Source organism: Sebastes umbrosus, chromosome 12 (genome assembly GCF_015220745.1).
Source record: "Sebastes umbrosus isolate fSebUmb1 chromosome 12, fSebUmb1.pri, whole genome shotgun sequence".
In the NCBI taxonomy this organism is placed as follows: Eukaryota; Metazoa; Chordata; class Actinopteri; order Perciformes; family Sebastidae; genus Sebastes; species Sebastes umbrosus.
This window is the reverse complement of record NC_051280.1, coordinates 6,930,319-6,948,606: the sequence shown is the minus strand read 5'-3', so window position 1 is coordinate 6,948,606 and position 18,288 is coordinate 6,930,319. Positions and strand designations below refer to the sequence as shown.

The 18,288-nt window shown below is 45.5% G+C and overlaps 1 protein-coding gene across 4 annotated transcripts; it reads right to left on the bottom strand.

Moving 5' to 3' along the window:
* Positions 1 to 357: 357 nt before the first annotated feature.
* mpz (myelin protein zero) lies at positions 358 to 17,209 on the bottom strand. 4 transcript variants are annotated; one of them, XM_037788087.1, is made up of 7 exons: positions 16,975 to 17,208; positions 15,407 to 15,573; positions 11,096 to 11,309; positions 10,171 to 10,300; positions 9,623 to 9,665; positions 3,933 to 3,962; positions 358 to 2,913 (listed from the first exon to the last, which is right to left on the bottom strand). In XM_037788087.1, the coding sequence occupies exons 1-7, from the start codon at positions 17,018 to 17,020 to the stop codon at positions 2,902 to 2,904; spliced, it is 642 nt and encodes a 213-aa protein (XP_037644015.1). In that variant the 5' UTR covers positions 17,021 to 17,208; the 3' UTR covers positions 358 to 2,901. The 4 variants fall into 4 exon arrangements, with proteins under 4 accessions (XP_037644015.1, XP_037644014.1, XP_037644017.1 ...); XM_037788086.1 differs by having other exon boundaries at positions 358 to 3,962; positions 16,975 to 17,209; XM_037788089.1 differs by lacking the exon at positions 3,933 to 3,962 and having other exon boundaries at positions 16,975 to 17,207.
* Positions 17,210 to 18,288: the final 1,079 nt, after the last annotated feature.

Sequence of the window (18,288 nt, the reverse complement as noted above, 5' to 3'; positions counted from 1 at the left end):
CTCACCTGCTGCTGCCATAAAGCAAATGTTTCAAAACCATATTCCTTTTTTGAATTTAAAAAGAAACCACCTGCGGTCATTGTTCAGCATCTGAAGCCTCCAGATTACCTTCCTGTATAATGTTCTTATTGTGTATGCAAATGTCTTTAGATAGCTAATAAGGCTAGTGCTATTCCGTAATGAGTTTTACTTTCATGCCAGCCATCAGAGTATTCAAATATTTCAAATAGAGGATATCTCATTTTGGGAGGACTTTCTTCTTTTGAAAAGTTCATGAAAGCATGTCTTGGCAGAGACATTCGTGACAGATTTACACAATGCTGAACTGAAAGAAAAAAAGACTGCAGACATTTTCAGCTGGGTTTACTTTGTCTTCTGTTGACAACAGCCCGCGCATGGGGCTTTAATTTTTATTTACGTTCTCTTTACAACACATTATACAGAGTCATCAAAAGTTGTTAGTGCTCTGGAATTATCACAAGCATTAAAATAAATGTAAAAAAATGTAAGAAGCTCCAGTCATTTTCAAATAAAGGAAGGTTATTGTGCAACTAGGACTAACACAGTTCATAATACATATAAAACATTTTTTTTAAAAGGCATTTTAATGCTGTTTGACTCGTGTCAGGTGTCTGTGTGGCTTTGCTGCAAAAGAAGAAAACATTCTAACTAATCCATGTGACTGGACAGTTAAACAGCGACTAGTGAAACAGATCCCCAGTTATAAATATGTGGATTCTAGCACCTCCATTGCCGTTATGAATTTTAAAGGAACATTCAAGTCTACACTATCCACCCTGCATATCAAGCACGCAGATCGCAATCCATCTATGGCTCAGGGTTGGGGAAGGAGCACCTTTAAGAGAAAGCTCTGGGGGAAGAGCAGACTATCTGTGGTGATACATATGGATTTTTGGCTTGGCTTAACACGCCAGATAAGTCTCTTCCTCCGAAGCTTTCTCCCACAGCAAGCACCTTCCTCCCCCTTTTTTTCCCTCCCCAGCCATATCGCGCTGAATCGGAGGTTAACCGAACCCTTATCCACCCCTCATCTTCTCTCTGACACCGCACGACAACCTCGATTTCCCTTCGTCTCGGAATAAAACGTACACCAGAGAGACACAGCCACACAGTACCTTCCACAACACACAAGGTCAGAAATATAATGACATATTCCATCGAATACAATTACATTTCTTCCCTGCCTCGATCAACATGTTCTCCATGTGTTTTCTTATACACATGTAAAAAATGTCTCAAATAAACATTATTTGCTTTACTTAGGGTGACATACTGTTGTTGTTTTTTTTTTGCTTTATATCAAATCTCATTTTTAGCACTCTTAAATAGACACACATATACATAAAACACGCGTCGTATTTGCGACCGGAAGAGAGCTAGCTAGATTATAAGTTTCTGTTTGGCGTCTTCAGTGAGAACTAAAGGCGGATTTCGGCCCGTGTGTTTCCGTCCTTTGCCGGTGAGCGGCAGAGGAGAGCATTTTGGCATTCGAACCAGCAGAAACGACACAGTAAAAGGGTCGGAGGAAGAAGGGAAGGCGGCAGGGGACATGCCTTTGGGGGGGGGGGGGGGGGGGGGGGGGGGGGGCGTTTTGAAGGGCAAGCGAGAGGGCGTTCGTCGATCATTGGGCAATCCGGAGGGAGGGGAGAGAGATGTCCGTCATCGAGTTTGAAAAAGAGAAGAAGAAGGACGAGGAGGAAGGACAGAAGAGAGAGAAAAGAGACGAGGAGCATTGAGCTGTAGGCTTGGCAGTCAGATAAGGAGAGGCTTAAAGAGTGGAGTGGATTGTGTATAGGCCTTTTCTGTGGGGGAATAATGCAGAGTAGAGTCACTAGGCGACAGGAAGAGGAAGAGATAAAGGAAGCCAAAGACGCAAGGACAGAGAGAGAACGAAACAGGGGTTCGGAGGGAGGAGATGAATCCCAAGATGGGAGCAGAGATGAAGAGGGAATAACAAAGGAGTGAAGACAGCAGGGGAGGCAGGGAGGGAGATGGAGAGAGAGATATCTCGTTACCAGAGCGCGCTAAAATAATTAGCCCTGGGTTGGCGAGGAGAAGCGCGCGAGCGGATTAGCTGGACCTAAAATAACTCACAGAAGCTGCACCTCTTCCTGTCAGACTCCTAAGAGCGTCCGCCAGCCTTCCGGGCCGTGACGTCATTCCAGGTCGTCAGTCGCCGGCCGTCGAGTCAACAGCGGACAGCCTCATGCACAAACAGCACAGCAGCAGGCAAACTCCCCGCCCACCCTCTACACCTCTTTCTTTTCCTCCCCCCCACCCTCCCCTGTTAGCTGAAAAATGTGCAGCTGTTACAGTAAGCCCGTGCGCTCTTATAGGGCCAGAAATAGCCCCCTTTAGCCAGGGCAGGGACACGGCGACAACCTCCATTAGCTCAAATGTGAGAGGATTGAATCACCCCGAGCTCGAGGGCTTGAACCTCTATCTACGCCGGCTGAGAGCAGGAATCATATTTCTCTCCCGCTATCACTCTCCCCTCCGTCTCTGTCTCTCTTTTTTCTCTATCTGAAGTCCAGAGTGCACTCACAGCTCCGCTCGGTGTGTGCGATTGAGTCGTAAACATTAAGGGGGAAGATTCAGGAGACTCTAAACACAGAGGGATGTCTTTTGGGTTCCTCTTAAGGAAGTTATGTGCGTAGTTAGGCCTTAAACAGTTTTACAGTTTGCCCAATGAGTGCATACAGGGTCTCCAATCAGCCGTTGTAAAAATTATTTGACGCCGTTGCCACTGATATAGTAGGACTATTCTTACAGCCAGTGCTGTCTTGAAAGAGTAGAGATAATGGGAAATAATGGGGGTTGCATCAGGCTGGGCAGTAAAGGAGGGAGCAGACTAGAGGAGTGGAGGCAGTCATGGAGAAGTCAGACCTTTATCTACAGGAGAGAGAAAACGAAGAAAAGAGGGAAAGGGAAGTGAGAGAGGAAGAGAAAGAGGATAGAGCAGTTAGCATATAAATCACTTTTGTAATTTGAATTAACAAGAAAGTCAGGAAATTCACAGTGAAAGAGGAAGCGATGGGATTGGAGGGGAGAAAGAATGAAGATCAGTGTGAGGGGGAGAAAGTTAGAGTTTGACACGTCGCCTCCGGAAAAAAGCAAATTGGCTTGTCCCCGCAGCTTGGGATTCGTGATGCGTATCGGACGCACTTGGAGAAAGCTTTTTTTTTCGGCGGATAGGATCACAATGAAAGGAACCAGAAAGGCAAAACCCGGGGAGCAGCTTTTTAGATTTTGTTATCAAACCCAGCCGTCTTAGGGTCTCGCTTCAAATGGCATATCTTATGACCTGACAAAAGCACTCGGGGTGCCGGCTGGTGTAAGAGATTATCACGCCATCTCAGATCTCGGCCCATATAGCTGCGTCTACAGTCATCAGGCTGTGACAGGAGCAGATATGATTTGACTCATTTATTCAGGGACTCAGGTTGGCGTTGTGGTGGGTGTGAAGTAGGTTTGTGGTTTAACTCTCCTGCTGTCTCATCAGTAGACTTCCCACTCTCTTATCCTCGACGGATCCCTCCCCCCTTGGCCTCCCCCGCCTCCCTATTGGTTTATTTCTTGAAGGTGAGCCGGTTGGCGAGGCGGGAGAGGAAGCCGAGCGGTTTGGACCTCCCTGTCCCTCCCTCACCGCCGGGCTTCTCCTCCCCATTTTTGCGGGTCAGCTCCAGCTCGATGGTCATCAACACTTTGCCCTCCTCCCCTCCTACCACCACCCTCTCTGTCTTTCTGGCTACGGTTCGCTGCTGCTGTTGCTGCTTGGGCTGGGCCTTGAACACCGCCAGGTGTACGGGCTGGAGCAGCCGGCTGGCGAGCCCGCCCCAGCCCCTCCCCGTATCCTATTTCTTATCCTTGCGCGACTCCTGCTTCTTCTTTTCCGAGGCGGCCGCCTTCACCTTGGAGGGGTCGGCGGACGGCACGGGGCCCTGTGGGGGGAGGAGGGAGAGGGGGTCGGGGGGAGAACAGGGGAGGAGAGTCACTTCAGGAGGAAAGGAGCGTGAGGGAAATAGAGAGAGAGAGAGAGGGGGCGAGGACAGAGGGGGATGAGGGGTGAGATGGGTGTGTTAGAGATGAGAGGATGAGAGATGGAGTTAGCAGGACAGGTGGAGCTGTGTGAAGAGGACAGAAAAAACACATTTATGAGGAGGAGGAGGAGAGAGTCAGACATACACAGAGACGGATAGGGGTGAGGAGGTAGAGAGACAGTCCTTTTAGGGGAGGGGGTAGCAAGTGAGGGGGGGCGGTGTCCAGAGCTGTAAGGGGGTGACAAAACAGGTAACCATGCGTTAGGATGGGACACAGTGGCAGGCAGGCTCCGTACACCTGCGACAACTGAGTGACAATTGATCAATAACACACACATACACACACACTCAATGTATACCAGATTGGGTTCTGATTGGGATTTGACTAGTTGAGATACTATGTGCTGATATCCAACATCTTTAAATTTGACCGAAGGTCTAGTTTTGCCTCAGTGTTGTTCTTGTCACAGTGGAAAAGTCCCCATAATAAAAATAAAATGTTAAAACCGGTAATACATTTAGCTAAAAGTGAGTATTCAGACATCTACAGATGTAGCCACCTATAGATGTTACGATATAATTTTTTTCTTCCCGATACCGATTCCGAAACCCGAACTTGCGGTATCGGCCGATACCGAGTACCGATCCGATACCAGCGTGATAAAAAATATATTATATTGTTATTATTATTATTATTATTATTACAATAGAACTTTCTTTTGTTATTCAGTTATTCTTGTTGGATTTTCCACTGTGAAATGTTGCCAAATGGCTGACATTTTCCTCGCTCTGACTACTGTTACACTCTCCACTGTTGTTGTTTGCAATCGTCACCTGACAAACTACCTGCAATCAGTTCTTCTTCGCTGCTCTAAAACAGTACTTACCAGTGGTAGCCATGATACATCCAGGGTGACAGCACAGTGAAGGCGACTGTTTGGGAGCGGTGAAGAAGAATTGATTTTCCACTTAAAAAAGTAGATTTTTTTCTGGGTATATAAATTATGGTATCGGATCGGTGCATAGACTAGCGTACTTGCCGATACTGAATTTTGGGCAGTATCGGACGCATTTCCAATACTGGTATTGGTATCGGAACAACTCTACAGCCACCTAGAATTTCCCCTACCAGCTGACTTCCAGCCTATTGCCAGCCAGATCCCAGCTAGTTCCCAGCTAACTTCCAGCTGCTGGGAGTCTCCCCCGGTCGTGTCTAGAAGGGAACCCGCAAATTGCGAAATCTGAAATCTGCAAAAACTCTCACGAGACTCGCTGCCCGACAACCTACCCTAACCTGAACCATCGAAGTCAGTGTCTAAACTTATCCATCTCGCGAGAGTTTCCCCAACTCAAGTGTTCCCTTCTCGACATAACCCCCCCAACTACAGTTTGCACTGTATGTTTCTCAGACTTACAGTAGTTGCTGGAACTAAATATTTGCCATCCCTCAGTTGTCAATAGTTAATATTCAAATATTTTTAACACCTGATCTTCAGTGGTGGAATGTAACTAAATACATTTACTCAAGTACTGTACTTAAAGAGGCAATCCTTAAGAATTCAGTCCTGGTTGATTTACATTGGTAATTGTTCTTTGAACATCATTCAAATGACTATATTTCAGTGTGTAGTTAGGACATGCAACACAATGATATATATTCATTAAAAAGATGTTTACTGATTTAACACTACACTTAAAATCCATAACCTCATTTGAATTATTCATATCTAGCCTTTTTCATGTTTAAATTTGTTCTTGCTTTTAAGTTTATTTTTTAACCTCAGATTTAGTGTCATACTAATGATTATGTTTTTCAGATTCTGTTATTTTTTTTCTTGTTTCTTTCCTTCTTGTTTTTCTGTGCATAAATTGTTTAAATGCATAAATTGTGAAATGCAACGTTTTGTCAGGACACTTTTGAAAAAAAAGATCTCTCCGGGCTTATTCTGCTGACAATAAAATTAGCTCAAAACTTTCACCTTATTTCAACCTGGATGCCTACTGTAAATGCTGAGTGTCCTGCAAATCGACACACCCACGCATACTGGGTCTCTGAAACATTTAGACACTAAAATCTACATGAAAAAAAGAAAAATGAAAGCTGCATGATGTCACATTTAAAGGGGGGGAACTACCAGGAAATTAAATATTTGTTTACGGATCACATAATTGGTCTATTAAATGAATAATTAAAGTTGACGGTGGGATAAATAACTTGCTATAGACCATTTCGCTGTAGCCGTGGTGATGGACCTGATGGCCCACATTCAGCCCCCATTCATCTGAACTTGTACTTATATAATTCATCCATTCACTCCCACTCATTCTGTATATTGTCTGTGCAACGTCCAAAAACATCTCTAAGAAGAAATCGATAGAAGGAAGGAGGAAGGAAGGAAAGTGAGGCTTCATTTGAGCACAACAAATCCATCAGGGAGGGACTGGACAGAGCGGAGATCAGGTCAAGGTAACACTTAACTTTACAACAGCTGTATTCCAGCGCATTAACCTGGGAGTTAACCTATTGAAATGTAATGCTCATGATCTTCACTCATATGTAATGGTTTTCACAACACTGTGCACTTTTAATACTCGTCCACAGGTTGAACTACGGGCCGGTTGTAAAGTGTTACAGCAGGGGACAGGGGGAGTGAATAGTAAAGCTGGATCTGAGGTTTGGAGACTGAAATATATCCTCTAACACATCAGGTTAGTCAACGGTGGAAAGCACACTGGAGGCTGCTTCTAGACACTGAAGCTTCGACTAATAATCCCCCACTGATTGCATTACAAAATGTATCATCTTTAATTATGCACTGTGCAAAAGCAGCACGCACTCTGATGAGACGGCAATCGAGGCGTACGGATGCCGCTAACATCCGGCTCGACGGGGCAGCTACGCAGCCCATCCGGTGTCATTACCTTCGATCATACTTACATTCTCTCATACATCATTGTATTGTTTACCATTATGCATCCCACGGTAGGCTCTGCTGTATTGCAGAGCTCCCACGCTAATGACGGGGCTGCCTCGGAAACACACTCGAGTCTGCTTTGGCAGAGCTGCCCTTGTTACAGGGGCTGCTGCACACACACACGCACACACACACACACACACACACTTCAAAAGGAAATGTGGGTACAGTGGCAAAACAGGAGGGACTGGTGGGGAGGTAGATAGGAAGGTAAGTGTCTGCGTCCCCTGCTGCATGCTAAAGAGAAGACGGTGACAGGTTAGGAGGGGGAGATTGAGAGGTGGATGAAGAGTGAGAGGTAGTGATTTTCTGTCCAGAACCGGAGCTGATCAGAACACCTGAGGAAGGGAGAGGAGAGAGAGACTGGGAAGGGAAGGGGAGTGATGGGGTGAGAAGGAAGTAAAAAGGGAAGAGGAGAGGGGGAATTACAGACAGATAGAGCTTCTCGTGGTCAGCAAGGAAGTGAAAGGCATGGAGAGGAGGAAGAGGAGGAGGATGCGACTGAAGAGAAGGAGGGAGAGACTGGGGACCAGATAAAAGGAATGTGAATGAGAGAGCGAGGGAGGGAGTGAAATAAAGTGAAGTGAGGAGGGGTTGGGGAAGCAATTGTGGGATGGAAAGAAGAATGGGTGGGTTGTGTGCATGTGTGTGTGTGTGTGTGTGTGTGTGAGAGCTCAGATCAATACAGAGTGCACTCAATTATCATTCCAGTACAGTGTGTGCGTTCATTCCTGTTAGCTTTTTGTATGTGTGTGGCTGCGGGCTAAACTCCTCTCCCACAACTCCACCTAATGGGGAGTAGCACACACCACAGGGTTCCTTTGTCTCTCTGTCTCGCCCGCTCCCTCACCCACACAGCCTTTTGGAGATTTGTAGTGCAAGCCCAGCAAAGTGAGAGTAACGAAGATGGTGAGGCTGATACCGAATTGTGTTGTGTCAGCAGAGCCTCCTAATAAGGGCTATTTGATCAAACAACCACTTATGAGCGCACCATGAAACCCTGCGAGCCCCCTAGGTGCGGCCTAGCCACAGCACAACAGAGGAATCAGCTCCGAGGATAAATAAAAATAAAAAAACAAGGCAGCTCAGACGGAATATTTTTCTTCTAAGCCGAGACTCGCTAGAGGAGTAACTGTAAATGACAACATTGTCAAATATCCCAGTGTCCTTTTGGCGGCGGAGTTATTTATTCATATATGCACTGTCACCCACCGCAGGCACTTGAGAGCAACTGACTGCAGCTCAAGAGCAACCTGACAATCAGACGACAGTAAAAAGGAAAGAAGAAGACAGAGGGAGGATGAAGGGCTCCGGGGAGATGCGATAGAGCAAACTTGTTTGAGGTATAGAAGGAAGGGTTGGCCCTCGCCGGTGTCGCCCTCTAGGTTTAGAGCCACAGGGGCAGGATGGTGCACTCCTTACCCGCTGCTTTCCCGTCTTTACATTCGCTCGTACCTGGCGGCTAAATCATGTCACAATTACACCTTTGATCTTCCGCTTCGGATATCTTTGCGTGTCTCTCATTTCAAAGCTGATTTTTTTTGATTCAGGAAAAACGCCTTGAACCCAAATCCCTCGACTTCCTTTTTTTTTTTCATTATCAGCAGGCAAGGCATGCAGTCGATTACAATACACCCCCGCAACCATCCAGCCCCCACATTAACCACAGAGTAATCAAACACGACTTGCCCTGGTGCCTTGTATTTACAAAAGAATACAAGCCACCAAAATGTCTGATTAATCCACCACTTGAGGCTATCGGTTTCCCATGAGGAATAGAGTGGAAAAAAAAAAATACCCCAAATCCTTGGCGTGCAGCAGCGTAAAACCACCGATAACAGCCCAGGCCATAATAGGCCCAGTGATTTTCATTTGACTCCCAGTGAGCGAAATCAGCAGCTCCCGTCCCTTTCCCCACTGCGAGCAAATCACAGTCCCATTCAATACAGCAATAGCATTGCTCGGCCATTTCACAGTAGCTGGTTTGATTTTTGCCCCGTGGGTGTTTACTCTCACCGCGCTGTTTGGCCCCCCTGAGGGAGCTGAAGGAGGGGTGAGGGCCACCAGAGAGAGAGAGAGAGAGAGAGAGAGAGAGAGAGGGACAGCACAGGCTTGAAAGCACCTCCGACGCTGAGACCGCACTAGAATTTTAACAGCTTGAACACTGTTATTAGTGTTTGCCGGGCAGAGTTTGAATGACACGTTACTTTGTTGTTGATATGTTGCTTTGAGGAGGAGTCGGGCTAAGTGTGCGGACATATTGGAGCTGCTTGGACTGGCATCGTGGGGAATGCGATTATGAAAACTGTGCCGTTATGCGCTGTCATGTTGGATGTGTGCTATTGTGTGGCTGCGCTGCAACAGAATAGATGAATATTCCTTCTGACAACACGTTTCCTGAGCCTAACACCGAATGCCTTTGTAATCTCTCAGTCATTTTGCTATTTAGCGCCCCGAATATGACAGCAAACCAAGCTGTTGCTTTTTGGGATGTGTGCATGTGATGGAGCATGTGAGGAAAGGGAGACAGAGGATGAGGAGGATGAAGAAGAGGGGATGGTTCAGGAAGGAGAGGAGGGAACTTGCCTGTCTCTGCTGTGATCCCTCTTTCTTTTTCTTGCCATGTTTGCTGGAGGGGACAAAAGAAAGACAATGTCAGGATGTCGAATCTATCTCTCCCTCCAGTGGTCACAGGGCAGCACTGCCTGGCAGCCATCATAAAGAGAACATCAACTTAATCTACTGGCCCCGTCTCAAACACAGCCCTCAGGAGCTGCGTTAAGATCTCATAAGATTGGATAGGTATAAGCAAGATGATGGATCCCATCATCTTCTTGATCTGGTGGATTATCCACTCAGAATCTTTCGCTTCACCACTTTTAATCATCTTGCTTTGGACCTATGCAGTACTGTGTTTAGATTAAATCTAAATGAGAGATCATTATCTGTCTCTTTCCAGCTGACTAACTTCCAATCTAAACCTCGCACACCTAACCAAATCAAATCGTGGCAACGGCAGCTACGCCAGCTTGGCCACGCAGGTGTCGATGCCAGGGATGGGCTCCGGCCTCAGCTCCAGTCCCTGGCACGAAAACAACTGGCAGAGCGCCGCCGGCCACGGGCCGGGCACTGACCTGACACTGAGGCTGAAGACGCGGCGCGCCACCAGGAACCTCATCAGGTAGTAGATGACCACGATGAGCACGAGAAGGCCCAGCACCACCCCAATGATGGCCCCTGTGATCACACCAGCCTGGATGGGCACTGTGGGAGGAGGAGAGGGAGAGGAGAAGAGAAGAGTGTCAGAAGGTAGAGCAGAGGAGAACAATAAAAAGATGAAGAGCAGAAAGCATGTGACAGAGAGAGGTTGGGGAGAAGAAAAGATGTCACAGGAGGGAGGAAATGGACAAGAGAGGGACACGAGGAACAAAGCTAGAAGAAAAGAGAACGAGAGATGAAAGTAGATGAGACAAGGAGAGCAAAGGTAAAATAAAGGTTGAATGAAAGATGAAGAATACATGTGCAGTAAAGGCAGAGAGGGAGATGAAGAGGAGGAGAGATAAGGTAGAATAAAGGTGAGAGCAGGGAGTCATGGAGGGAGAGGGTGGGGGAAGGGAAGAGACGGTGGAAAAGAGGAAAGAAGAGAGAAATGGGAAGAGACGGCAAAGAGGAGGAGGGGGAGAAAAGAAGTGAAAGGGAGGCAGAGATAGCAATCTCGAATAGAGAAAGAGATAAAATTGTAATTGATTTCATTTAACGGGACTGGTGCGAGGAATTCTAAACGAGGCAGTGTGACGACTGGTCTGAACACTGTACTCGCTTTAGTCTGATGCACAGCGCAAATTGAGATTAATTTCAGAGTTTGGAATGATTAGAACAACAATTGAGAACAGTTGGCTTCTGATGAAGAAAATTCCCCCAAAATTTGCCATATGGGCTCAGTGGAAAGCTAATGAGCAGACACAGATGTACAATGCAGGCATTAGACTTTACGTACTGGGGAATTTGATTTAGCTGAGGAACCCCTTGCAGGACTCACTGTCCTCCCTCCCATCTCACCCTTTTCAAAGACCAGCAGGCGGACGCTTGAAGGCCGGCCCACTATGTCAGGGGGGTTCTTGGCGTCGCAGGTGAAGGTGCCGTTGTCGTTGTAGTCCAGGTTCTTGATCAGGATGGAGCCATCACGGCGGCCCGGGTTCCCCACAAACTCCACCCGGTCTCTGAATGGTCCTTTGTTGTCTACATAGGGGGCACCGCCGGTGTAGTGGAAGATCTGTAGAAAGGACAGAGAGGACATTGTACTGTTTATGTATGTCAAGAGAAAGTGCTGCATTGGAGTGTTTTTTTGTCGTTATGCAGAATTATTTTTGCATTTTAGCTCAATGTTGCTTTTTTATGGAGGCTCATAGCTTGTTGCACCCTGTCGTGGTTAAAGTTGCGTTCCTATTTTGTAGTCATGTACAGGATCATGACAAAAAGGTATGACTTTCCACGCTTCTCATTCACCATGCAATGCATTCTGGTAGCGTGGCGGCACGATTCGAGAGACGGGGGGGGGGGGGGGGGGGGGGGGGGTCACGCTGGCCGCTCCTCATTTGCATAAATTTGAGATATAGGCTACTTTGTGCAAAGTAAGGGTGTCTCGCCACCTCTGGAAACCCCCAAGAAACTTTTAAACAAACCGTTCAGATTCAGCCCTGCATGGCTTATTTCTTGCATAAAATATTTTCAGAAACACATTTCAGTGAACTGTTTTTGTAATATAAGAGCCACCATGTTGGTTCCGGTTTGAAAGCTGGGAGCAGCAGCCCACGAGGGAAAGCGTTCGTCCAATCAGGTGCCATGTGTGTAACGGCAGCCGATCAAGCGTCCAATGGTGGGAAGCGGCATGATCCCTCGCGTCCAAAAACGCCCCTAAATCTGTCAAATAAGATGGTTTAAATCAAATCTGGTCACATTAATAATATTATTATTATTTTTAAATAACATTTTAGGCCACTTGGGGGAGAGTGAAAACAAGCTGTAAACACCCATAAGTTGACATGACTAACGTGCTACCAAACAGTCGCTTATTTGAACATAGAAGCGGGGTAACATCAGCATTTGGCCTTCTATTTCTTTCTTCTTCTTTCTTTTAGCTCTGTGTTGGTCTCCACCAACTCCTGAGAGATAGTTTCTGTGTTTTTAGCTGCTAAATGCTCCAATATGTTCAACTGCTAGTCGCTAACATTGTCTGTCTGCCTTTTGTTCTTAGGGAGGTAGTGTACAGTGTTTTTTTTGCTGGAACAGCTGCTTTTGGCGTCTGAAATGAACCTATGAGAGCACAGGGAGTGAACCAACACAGTAGAGTTGCGGTCCGCCAAACCAAAACAATGAGCTGAAAGGCGCTGAAACACTTCTTAGAGCTGAAGGAAACTACAGGGTCACGTGATAAATCTCTGTGACACTAAAGGTGCTTTCACAAGCCACAGTCCGTTCGGCTAGTCCGAGTCAGAGTGAAATTGACACTTTTGGTTCGTTCTCTATTTAGTCTGGTTCGGTTTCACAGCGCACAAATTAAAGCAAACCAAAAAAATAATTTGCTGAGGGGCGTGTACGAAGGAGCGAAATTAACTTTTTCGTCACTAGAGCTGCAGGGAATCGTGGACTTTGATATATAACTCGGCACTGATCTACTGTGCGCACGAATCCCTTCTCCAGTTTATCTCGAATGACTTTATGAACGTCACTATTGTTTTGGACTTTATTTAGCATATTCTGTATTCTATTTTCTTCGGCCCATATGGCATGCAGCACTTCTGCACAAGTCCAGGTCAGTCCTCTCCAACTCATGTTAACCCGTTATTTACATGTGTCCATCTCAACAAATGCCCACACAGGCAGCCTGCGTTTCGGTTTGCTTGGAAACGTACGAGACCGACTTCGATTACTGCATTCACAACCTCCCAAACGAACCGTACCAGAATTTGATTAAAATGGACTAAATGCTGGTTTGTGAAAGCGTCCTAAGAGCAACAACTTTCACATTACACTCATTTGATTCTTTGTTAATAAAACATATTGATTAGAGCAGCTTTAAGTCAAAATGTTGCCCGTCTTAGACCGTTTTATTTGAAGTTCTTGTGTGGAGTTTAGACAGTATTTTGACCTTTTTTCTTTTAATGGAAAAAATAGTTTACTGTTACATTTCTAAAAGTGAGGTATTGAAAAAAGTATTGTTTAGTATTATACCAAAACGTAGGACTATCAGTATTAGTATTGACGCATTTTGAATGATGAGCTCCAACAAAAAGTCTTCAAAAATGGCAGATGACGGCCAAACTAAAAGCTAATTGATTTTGGGGGAAATGCACAAAGGGGTACAACTGGGGTGAGCAGTACTGATGCCCCAGGCTCTATGAGCTCAAGGTCAACTTTGGTTGACATTTTGGTAAACGATTAGATAAAAACGTTCAGAACAATCCTGATTGAAGGTTTGAGGCCTGTGAGAGCCGTCCATGAATTATACACAAGCCTTCGAACATGATACGACCATGTCAGAAATCAAATACGACATTTTAAAAGGACAAATGCACCATGAAAACAGATAAACGTATGAGACTGTAAATCTGTTCCGGCGGGTAAAGAAATGAGCGACACAAGATAAGTGGAGAAAAAAAAAGAAAAAGAGAGAAGAGAAATCTAGTTTCAAAGTGAGGGCACTGCGGGAGACGGATGAAAGCGAAGGAGGTGAGGGGAGGAGATAATGAGAGAGGAGGGGAGGGACAAAGAAGGCAGGACTGGGGAGGAGGAGATTAAGGGAGGTGGACAGAGGGAGGCACAGTCGGGACGGGGAGATAGAGAGATTAGAGAGATGGCAGGACGATAAGGGCAGGGAGAGTGAAATTAAAGAGCAGGAGGCAGCGAGAGAAGTGGGAGGATTAGGAGAGAGAAAGTTTCTGTGCGCTTGTTGTTTCCTTCTTTGAGTTAATACACAAAGTCTGCACTTGTGGGTCAGAATATTGAGTATTGCTCGAGTGTGTGACGACGTTTCAGACATTCACATAGTCCTGTATTCGTTGGATTAAAATAGGATTAATTTTTGTGGATTTGAAAGTGTCTAAACATTGCTCAAAATTCGTGAATTTGATTAGAAAATGACAAGCCGTGGTTAAATTCTGATATTAAAGGAGACATACGCTCATTTTCAAGATTCATACTTGTGTTTTAGGTCTCTACTACAACATGTTTACATGCTTTAATGTTCAAAAAACACATTATTTTTCTCATACTGTCTGTCTGAATATCCCTGTGTTCACCCACTGTCTGAAAGGCTCCGTTTTAGCGCCTGTCTCTTTAAGAAAAAATATGGTGCACCTTTGCAAAGGTAGTTCTCAAGGTATATTCTAATGAACCTGCATGTGACATAGGAAGGGGAGCCAAATCCGAATGGCTTGTTGAATCACATGTTTTCTGATCTAAACAGCCCACAAAAAACTGTCTTATTTCACAGTTTGTGGGTTGGTAGATACTCCAGATACCCAAATGTATGAGCACAAGCACTGAGAAATTAGTTTTTCATAATCTGTCCCCTTTAAAGCGGCAAAAACCAAGTTTGCAAGTGATCCCAAGTTGATTAGATCTATTTTTTCTTTATAGTTTCAATGGCTTCTCTATCCAGAAATCCTGCCATGTGACATCAGTACACCACCCCCTCCTCTGGCTAAATTTCTGTTCCTCTTCGTGCCTGGTACGGGTGGCGATGGTGAAAACAAAAAAGTCTTTTGGCAGAAGACACAACCTTTGTTGGCGAGTCTGCATTTCTGTTGTTGATTATTTTTTCGTAGCTTCTTGAATGTGAAACTCTTCAAGAAGGGAGTATAAAGCGTCAGAATTTCATTTAGGGGAAATAAGGAGGAAAGAGGAAAGGATACTCTGGTGTATCTCATAAACAATTTATACTAAATATCTGTCTCTTTAGCTGCTAAATGCTCCACTATGTTCACCGAGTAGTTTGGTGCTAAGCAGGTTGCGTACAGAGGGTTTACCAGAGATTTGTTTTTTACAGAAAACACAGCTGCTCGGATGAAAACAGCAAAGCCGCGGGCTGCAACACCAAAACAATGAGCTTAAAGATGAACTTTTTGCAGAGCTTACCATTAAGTTTGTTCCATGACAATCTCATCAAGTGCAGCTTTAAAGTGGATGTGTCTAATTTTTATAGAGATTTATCGATTGCTTTTACAGGTTGCTTCGCTTGTGACAGCAAACTAATTTGACACAACAGCGTATTTTCCTTTACAGGATGATGACATGATCAGATGATAGCACACCTGTCTAGTAGCACAGTTATCATCCTATCACTAAGTAGTTAGTGAATTTGTGTCTTACAGAGATGCTGTCCCGGGAGCCATCAGGCCTGTACGTCCAGGAGAAGGTGACGTCCTCTGAGGTCCAGCGCCAGGAGAAGAAGGAACAGGACAGCCGGACGTCGGAGCCCAACAGGGCGTGGCGCTCCCAGCCGGTGTAAATCACTATGGCCTGGGACTGCTCAGGCACTGGGACACACAAAAATACATGTGGATCAATTCACAAATTAACACATCAGCACAAGATTTGCAGCAGAAAGTGATCAGAATTGCAACCTGCGAAAACTTAAGTAAGTTTGTGAAGAAACAAATCCATGCAGTTGTCTACATGAGTGGACACAAAAACACACTTGTTTGTAAAATACGGATGGACATATATCCTGTGTTGACTGGCTCTTTTTCTTAAGTCACTACATTCCTGAACATTTTTCAACCCCTACTACTGTAACCACGAGAAATGCGAAACATCACTCACATTACCATTTATTACTTTCCTCCCTGAAATCTGTCAAATATTCCCAAATACTTAGATATGCACCCACACACACACGGTTAAACTCCACATTTAGTGGAGTCAGATCCACCATTGATTCACACATGCGCTCAGTAAATATTTGGATTATTTCTGGAGTATTGGTGCTCGCCTCTCAAAGTCAAAGGGGAACATCATTTTCTCCATTAATATGGATTACGTTGGCTTAATCATGTGCACTGTTTATGCTTGAATAATATCTAATGATCGATGTTAATTTGGTTTCGGCTGCAAAATCAATATTTTACTTCCCTTGAAAATGCACTCAGCATTTCAAACAACACACCAAAAGCCCCCTGGGAGCCGCACGGCCCCTGCCACTCTTTAACATTAGCTGGAACAGCATCAGCATCGTATTGTTCGGTTTCACTTAAAATGTGTGAATGGGCCACCACGAGTCTCAGCGTTCTCACGGCTACATTAACACTAATGCCCCTAAGTGTCGTGGAGCTTTAAGCTGTCTTTCTTTCAACACCCGCCGAGTAAAGTTCACAGCTTTCACTGCGAGCGTCCTTGAAGCGAACGCCGTTAGTGCAGCCAGCCCCCGCAAAACTTTGCCAATGAAATCACGCCTGACATTCTTAATTAAAATTGTGACAAATATCTGACAGGAGGGGAGCATCAGAGAGACATCTGCTTGAGAGAGCAAAAAGTCGGCCAAACCCTCCCATAAAAAGCCATAACAATATTACTCTTTAACTTTGCAAGACACGTCCTCTACAGGTGTCCTTTTTTAATTAAATCAATAAGTAAATGTTAAGATATTAATTTAAATGCTTTAGTTTAGTATTAAGCCAGTGAAGTGGGAGCTATTACATTTCATTGAAAAATCAATTAATTCCCTACTAAGCCTATTGACCCTTTTTATTATCATCAAGTCCATCAGTTTTCCGGTAAGCACTGAAGAAGAAAACACAGTAAAAGGCCCTCTCCATCATATCCTCACTTAACCTTTAACCCCCACATCAGTGTAAAGAGAATTTCTTCACTTTCAATAGATGAAATAAAACTTAACAAAAAGTTCAAAGAAGATTCTTTCTTTCTTTTTTTTTTTTTACCTATTCCCAGGAGGACGACCGACGCCAGCGCTAAAAACGTCAGCATGGTTTCGGGCTTCTTCTACGGAGCTCCCAGAAGACTGATGCTGCAGACGTGACAGGAGTCTGTCGATGGAAGAGTCCCACTCTGGAGGGGAGTGTGAGAGGAAAGGAGGAAAAAGAGAGAAAGTGGAGTGGAGGGGTGCAGGACGCCAGGACAGAGGGCTCCAAAACAGGACAACAACAGAAAACCCACTGTCCCCTGGTTTATACCCAACCACACCCCTCGCACAGGCCCGGCCCGGCCCATTTTCTCCTCTCCACACCCCTCCCCTCCTGCCATTTCTCTCCATTTCATCCCACATTGAAACAAATTGCACACATTATCTTTTGAAGTGGATGAAAAACACAGGCGAGATGGCACCTGCGCGGTACAGTAGCGTGGTAAACAACGGGCAACTTGGGGCGAATTTGCAAAAACTCTGTCATGATGGATGTTCGATTACACCCTCGCCGTGATGGGACCGAGTTGAGATTGAATCCTAATCAACGCTTAGCGTGTAGGCGCGAGCGAGGGTGTGTGACGGGAAATCATGACCATCTGCAAGGCGCTCTGTATGTGATATTACACTCATATGTAAATATGACATGGGGAGTGGTGGGAGGCCTGTGGTTTTTGTGTGTTTACAGTGATGGAGGAGTGGATGAGGAGGGGGGGGGGATCCTCCAGCGAGGTCAGCCCAGTGCTCTCTCCTCCGTCCCCTCATTCTCCTCACCCTGCACTTTCACCCGCTCTGAGGCCAGCGGGCCCAAACAAAGCCCTGACTCTTTGCTCTCTGTCCTCCCTCTCTTCAGATTCCTGTCGTTTGCTGACGTCTAGCACTTGGAGACAATGGAGAGAGAGGGGGACAGGGGCTGACTGGTGTTTGCCTGTCTGTCAATGGCGCTTTCTTCCTCTCCCTTTTCTTTCTCCCTGCCTCGTTTTCTCCTCCTGCTCCAGACAAAGCTGTGTATTCAAAAATGCTTTCGCCCACTCCACTCCACTTTTCCAGTAACACAGACAGCAAGAGACCTGCTATATATAGATGGGTTAGGTTGAGACGAGGACAAGGACAAGAAGCCACAGACATGACACCAATATGGTGGCAACATACAGAGGTAGGACATGGGGGAGAAAATGAAGAAAAGGAGGTGCGAATGAGCAGACGCGCTTGAGTGGAGTTTCTGCAAAAAAAAGCCTCATTTCTAAAAGGTCTCATTCCATCATTTTGTCACATGTCATAAATATGCATTCGTTTAGCCGCTGGCATCGTAATAGTGAATACATGCACAAAT